This window comes from Solanum pennellii, chromosome 12, assembly GCF_001406875.1.
Source record: "Solanum pennellii chromosome 12, SPENNV200".
NCBI lineage: Eukaryota > Viridiplantae > Streptophyta > Magnoliopsida > Solanales > Solanaceae > Solanum > Solanum pennellii.
Genome location: NC_028648.1, coordinates 1,192,462 through 1,199,517, shown reverse-complemented (window position 1 = coordinate 1,199,517; position 7,056 = coordinate 1,192,462). Strand labels below are relative to the sequence as shown.

Genomic DNA, 7,056 nt, shown 5'->3' with positions numbered 1-7,056 from the left:
TATTATAATTTTTTTAGTATTTAAAATTTAAGTTTGTAATTTTTAATTAAGAATAAAATAATTTTATTGCTATATTATAAATTATTTTAGCCTTTGAAGTATCATCTTTGATAAAAAAAAATATTTTATGTCGTATAAATTTTTAAATAAAAAATTAAATTTATCGAATTTCAAAATGAATACGGAGAAAATAAAAGAAAGGGTAAAGTTTTTGCATGTATTTTTTGAATATTAAACTAAAACTATCACCACGTGGTATCTACTTGTTTTACAACCAATTGTCACCAATTTTATTATATTTTTAATATCATTTCAAGATTATTTTTTTCTATAAATAACTACTCCATTACTACTCTACTTTGCAATTAATTCTTTAATTTCTTTCTTCCCTTAAAAGTTTGTATTTTCTTCATTTGTTCTTGTCTTTAATTTGTTTGTTAATTTCATATTTATTGGAATAATTATTATGGAAAATCCATTGCATTTAAAGTCATTAAATCACATATCAATAGTCTGTAGATCACTTGAAAAATCTCTTGATTTTTACCAAAATATTCTTGGATTTTTTCCAATTAGAAGACCTGGTTCTTTTAATTTTGACGGAGCTTGGTGAGTACTAATTTAATTATTTAATTAAGATACTAAATAAACATATTGATTAAATATTAATTATGACATTTTTCAGGTTGTTTAATTATGGAATTGGCATACATCTTTTGCAATCTGAAGATCCAGACAATATGCCCAAGATTGACATCATTAATCCTAAGGATAATCACATTTCCTTTCAGGTACACAACTTTTCATCTCTAACAACAACATATTCAGCGTAGTGACATAAATAATCAGGTTTGAATCGGATCGAATGTACGCATATCGATTTTATCTGGTTCATAATATTTTACGTGACATAATACACGTAAGACGTCGCGTAGGACGTAAAATTGTCATATAGGGTAACACATGTGTCTACTTATTCAATTTATACAAGTTTAAATGTCTACTTGTGCATTTTCAAAGTTGAAGGACCTAGTTATCTAATAAAGCCAAGTAAAAAATTATATTTATATAATATGTCTGTCATATATCAATAATGTGTGAAATTTTTTTTCGTAAATATAATCGAATACATCAAAGCAATGACATACGTAAGAATTTTATATAGATGATGTTTATCTACATATTATTACTATATATACATCATTTTAAATTGGCCCCAAAAAAGTAAATTCATAAATATTAATTAAAACAAAGGGAGTATTAATTAATTACCTTATTGGCTTATTGGAACATAACATATGATTGTCATGTTCCCTAATTTGTTACCAAATCTCAATATGAGAACCATATTTTTGTGTTAATTAGACCATAGTAAATTACTTTCTAATTAATACATACTTTTTATTAGCAAAATATCATAAGTCTGATGTATTAAACTTTTGTTATATACGAACAGTATATTTAAGAAAGGGTTATATATAGTCGATAGATCAAATATGATTTGACTTTTCTCCGTAACCAAAACTTAGTGCAACGAGTCGATACGTTCATTGATTGCAGTGTGAGAGCATGACAATGGTAGAAAATAGGCTAAAAGAGATGGAAACAGAGTATATCAAATGCAGAGTTGAAGAAGGTAACATCTACGTTGATCAAATATTTTTTCACGATCCCGATGGCACGATGATCGAGATCTGTAACTGCGATAACTTGCCGGTGATTCCACTTTCCGGTGGTGAAACAGTTCTCCGGCCATGCTCAACTCTCCACTGCACCATGCAGCAGAACAAAATTCAACAAATGGTCTAGTTGGAAAAAGAAATCGTTAAAAAAGGTTCAAATTTACCCCTCATTTTATATATCGTTCGAAGTTGCTCAATTTTGCCCTTTATTATATTTTTGGTCAATTTATGTACTCTTAACATAAAATGTTTTTTTTTTATATAAAAGTCACAAATAGCCACTTTTCACCTTATAGTAATTGAAAGATATGATTATTGGAGTTTAACTTCGTGATAATATATTTTTAATTACAAGATTGAAAAGTGACTAGCCGATACTATTACTACAAACATTTCAAGAAATTTATCTCTCAAATTTTTATTATGATTTAAAATTATTAATCATGTTGGAGCTCCGTTAAGGGTCAAGAACAAAAATAGGGAAACGAAAATGTATCTTATTTTTTAAAAAGATAAAATAATATATAAGATAAAATTTTAAAGGTAAAATAAAGTTATTCTATTTCGATCGATACAAAAAAGAAGTTTAACCTTTTTCTTTATTTGACATTTTGCAGGAGCATGAAAATGTTTTCCTTCGTATCGAATTCGCGCTTGGTGTTAACCTTTTTTGTATTTTTATGTATCATAGTAAGTGAGTGCAATTATTTTTTGTCTTGTTTTTGTTTTACATTTGAAAGTGTTAAAAATTTCAATAATCTACGTGTTTTTTCAAGGTAACACATATATATTATTATATATAAACGTATTTAAATGGTCGATTGTATTATACGTATAATTTTTTTTCTCAATATTATCACTATCGTCAAATAATGATATAAAATACTAAGTACTCAAATTTAGATTGATGAACTATTATATTAGCAAAAAAGTGGCAATAGCAATTGTCCACACAAGAAAATGTAATTAAATGTCTATTTTAAATAATGCATTTCACATCACATCAATTGATGTACATTGTGACAATTAATAAAAATCTTACAATAATTTGTGTAATATCAATTTCTAACTACTAGTTGCCACCTTCATGTCTCAATCTTTTTGTATTTTGCTTTTCGGAATGCTTACCATTAATTGAATTAATACCAAAGGGCCACAAGAAACAAGCAACAAATTGGATTTATAAGGTATATTAAGGAATTATGACACAAAGATAACATCCAAAAGGTGTGGCTACATATGTGGCCAATCAATTGTATAAAAAAACTAATGTTTAAATAAATAGAATTTGAAATTTATTATTCATTTTTATATATAGCAATTGCAAGTTATTACTATTATAATGATAATTGAATCTACAGTAAAATATCTAGAAGTATATAGAGAAAAAAGTTATTAAGTTCATGTAAATATGTAATTCGCCTTCTGATTCAGATCTCAGATTAGATACATAAAGAGTAGGTGTATTATCTGCACAGATATCAATGGTAGAGTTATTTGATATTTGTGTTAGTTAATAAATATAGTTATCAATGACATGGTAAAATAATTGAGTTGCGAAACGATCCTTTGCTTAGACAATGAATTATGAAAAGTATAAGTGTATAGATAAGCACTAATTAATTTTAATCTAGAGGTGTGGCACAAGGGCGGAGCCAATGTATTGATTACGAGTTCGATCAAACTAAGCAGCAATCTAAATTTTGTATTTGTCAAGAATTTCACTGAATATATATACAAATTATTACTAATTTAGAACGAATAATTTTAAAGAATTAGAATTTCAAAATCATAAACTTCAAACTATGACTCTACTTCTACTTTCGCAAGTCGCAACCTTATAATGGAGAGTGTTTATTTAGGTTTATAATGAAAAAGTTGACAGATAAATCGCTTTTATTATCGATCTAATATTATCGTTTTATAAAAATAAAAATTTTATAAAGAGAATGAAAAACTTATACAATTGTGACACATCATTTTCATACCAAATACACAATTGTGACTATCACTTTCATGCCAAACATACAATTGTGACACTCATTTTCATACCAAGTATACTAGTCCCTACTCTTCCATCCCTCACTAATTTTGAAAGAATTTGCTAAACCTAAACCCCATTTGGTCTGTGGAAAATAGCACAATTGGTGATATATCCCTATAACAGGCCAATATGCTTGGTTCAAAGGGCCCAAAATGGACAATGAGGATACTATGTCATTATGTGCCAAATATTGTAAAATCTTCCCAATAACTTTGCAATGAATAGCCCAATCCTACTTTTTTAAAAAGTATTATTTTCCCATTGAAAAATATTCAGTAGTTTTTTCATAAATATTTTGATTAAATCAGTGAGAAAACAGACAGTGAAAAGAAAAAGGAGTGAATGATGTCAACAATCAACTCGACAAAGACATTAGAGAAAAATAAAGAAAGACGTGTTAAGATTGTTTTTCTCTCAGTCGACTCATACGTAAACGTCTTTTTCTATTATAGAGTCGAACTCTCTGAAAAAATTGTATCTTGTAAGTTTTCGAAAGAAATTAAAACATAAAAATAGGTATCGATAAAAGGAAAAAAACTTATTTTTCGAACCGGAAGATACATCTTCTAATCTTGTCGTTCTCCACACTATTATTATATTATATATACGGCGAATTTTCATAGAAATCACATTGAATTAGTAGTGAAAAGAACCTTTATTTCTAGCTTTCAAATAAAATGCCCTCATATAATGTCCTTCCTAAATCCTAGTGTCATTGTTGACTTCAATGTGCAAGATTCGAATTCGAGGCCTCTGATTAAGAATGAAAGAATACTTACTATTGTAGGAGAACCCTGGTTGATATCAATTCATCATTATCGTAGAAAAACATACTTGTAATAAACTAGAATTAACATACTGAAACTTTAGTTTAAAAGTGGTCCTTCACTTGAGTCAAACAAAATTTGATTCAAGGAAAAAACAAGTGAGGATAAGTTTCAAACAGTGTGAATTTTGTCTAACCTAACATGTGAGAACTAACAACATTAATGTCTTCCTCAAAAGAGTTGACATCAAAGGGTACAATTCATGTAAAAAAAAAACAATTTATCTTAAATTCACTTGTCTTCTCAACCCTTCATTCTTCAATAAATGTCATTGAAAGAGATGGAAAATAATTGAGATGATAAATTGTGGGAATAAAGTTAGTTCTACATATTGATGACTATTTAATGTTTTTGTTTTTATTTGCTTTTCTATCTTGAGTGCTTTGAGAGGAATGGGGATGAGGAGGAGCAAAGAAGTTGATATTATGTATTTGATTTCTTCGATCTTAATTAGAGGTTTCGATTTTGAAATAAAGATTGCTTTTTGTTTAATGAATTTTATGTGAATGAATTTGAATTAGTTAGACAAGTGAATAAAAAATTATCAAATAAATTATCTATACAAAAAGTTGATAAAGATATTTTACATGACTATGAGAGTGTAAAATTATTTTTTCACGATTAATATAGAGAAAGTAAATTCAACCTGAAATAGAGAGCATAATTTTTTTAAAAAAATGTAAATATTTTTTCACATGGTTGGTATATTAAAATTAATCTTTAATAAGAAAATTCTAAGTTTTTAAATATTCCTAATTAAAAAAATAGAGATGAAAAACATCACATGTTCTATTAATAGTTTTCCTCTTTGTTTGCTAATAACTCAACATGGAGCTTGAAATTTTTTTCACCTATTTGCCATTCCTCCCATATATTATTGTCCTCTCCATTTGGTTATTAACTATATAGAGCTACATACCTATTTGTTAATTTGAATAGAAAATAAAGATATTATTAATTAATTTTCTTATTCGTTAATATCTAGTTACTTAAGATTTTCAGTTAATTTTAAATTCGTATTGCATAAAATTATTAAAAAGAGGGGCGTTAATAAGTATCAAATTTTACAAGAAGATAATTATATCTAATGACTGAACTTGAACTTTTAATTTTCAGTTGCTCCGTAAGCAATACTTCAAAGATAAAAGACAAAAAATGTTGATCTTGATTCTAAAAAACTCAAAATTTATAATTAAAAATAACTTTTTAAAATTCATTCCACCATGACTATTAATGGAAGAAGAATAAAATATAAAGAAATGAATTCAATCTTCCATTCAATCAATTTACAAACAAACAAATGGAGAAAATAAAATAAAGTATTAAATGATTGAACTTTTGAATTGAAGTCATAAAATAATAAAAATAATTTTTAAAATATTATTTTAAAAAATAAATTTTATGCATTATAATATGTGTATCAGATATCGAGCGAAAAAAATATTATGTGGGCCCATGAGTAATAGTTTAGAGTGGCGGTGGGAAGGTAGGGGTCTGTATTTTGTTAGGAAAAAAAACAAATATTGCCCCCTAAAGACTAATTATAATAAAGTCAAAAATACATCAAATCTTGTTTAAACAATATCATCATTTTATTATCCAAAATTATAGGCAATAACACATGGTTTGCTACTTTTGATTAACCCTTTACCTACTATCTAATCAAACCATATTTGACCCTAATATTTATTCTTTTTATGAGCTAGCTTTTCAGATTTTAATTAGAAACGAATTTAAAACGAATTTTACAAATAATTTGATCTATTTTACTGTAATTATATAAATATTTAATAAAATTATATTTATTTTAAATTTACTATTTAAAAAAAAGAGCATTTTCTAATTTATTTACGTGTTTGATAAACTTATTTTTTTTTAAAAGTTAGAATCAATCACAAATCCATAAATTTGTCATCCAAACTTAAAAAGCTTTTAATATTGTAAGCATTTTTAATTTGACATATTATTTCTTTTGTAATCCTTGAAACACCCTTTCCAAGACAGAATTATTAATTCCCTCAATCATTCCATTTTGGCAATTGCACTTTATTTATTTATATTTATATATCTTTAGTAAATATTATTTTCTTCGTTTCATATGTGATGAATATTTTTTGTTTTACACGATAATTAAGAAATTATATTAATTTTGTAAGCATTTTCTACTTTATATTATAATTAAGAAATTATTAATAGATTGATTAATTTTACTATTTTATTCTTTATTTTATTTTAATTAGCTTCTTAATTTTTATTTATTTTAGATCTTCGTGTGACGTAAAAGTTATGCTTTCAAATTATAAAAACAGATGCTGAGACCAATACTTATAATATGATAGACTGTGTATAACTTTACATTACATGCTCCGAAATATGACTCCTCCTAAATCATATTAATATGTGATATTTTATGCACTGAACGACCTAAACAAAGATGTTCTTAAAATCATGTATTTCCCTTTGACCCTAACCAACAAATAACCCCCTCCCCACCCCCACCCCC

The 7,056-nt window shown here is 26.3% G+C and overlaps 1 protein-coding gene across 2 annotated transcripts; it reads left to right on the top strand.

Moving 5' to 3' along the window:
• The first annotated feature begins 380 nt into the window (after positions 1-380).
• On the top strand, positions 381-2,462 carry LOC107006856. Of its 2 annotated transcripts, XM_015205371.2 has the most exons (4): positions 434-609; positions 686-791; positions 1,561-1,834; positions 2,300-2,462. In XM_015205371.2, the coding sequence occupies exons 1-3, from the start codon at positions 467-469 to the stop codon at positions 1,807-1,809; spliced, it is 498 nt and encodes a 165-aa protein (XP_015060857.1). In that variant the 5' UTR covers positions 434-466; the 3' UTR covers positions 1,810-1,834; positions 2,300-2,462. The 2 variants fall into 2 exon arrangements, with proteins under 2 accessions (XP_027769667.1, XP_015060857.1); XM_027913866.1 differs by lacking the exon at positions 2,300-2,462 and having other exon boundaries at positions 381-609; positions 1,561-1,915.
• Positions 2,463-7,056: the final 4,594 nt, after the last annotated feature.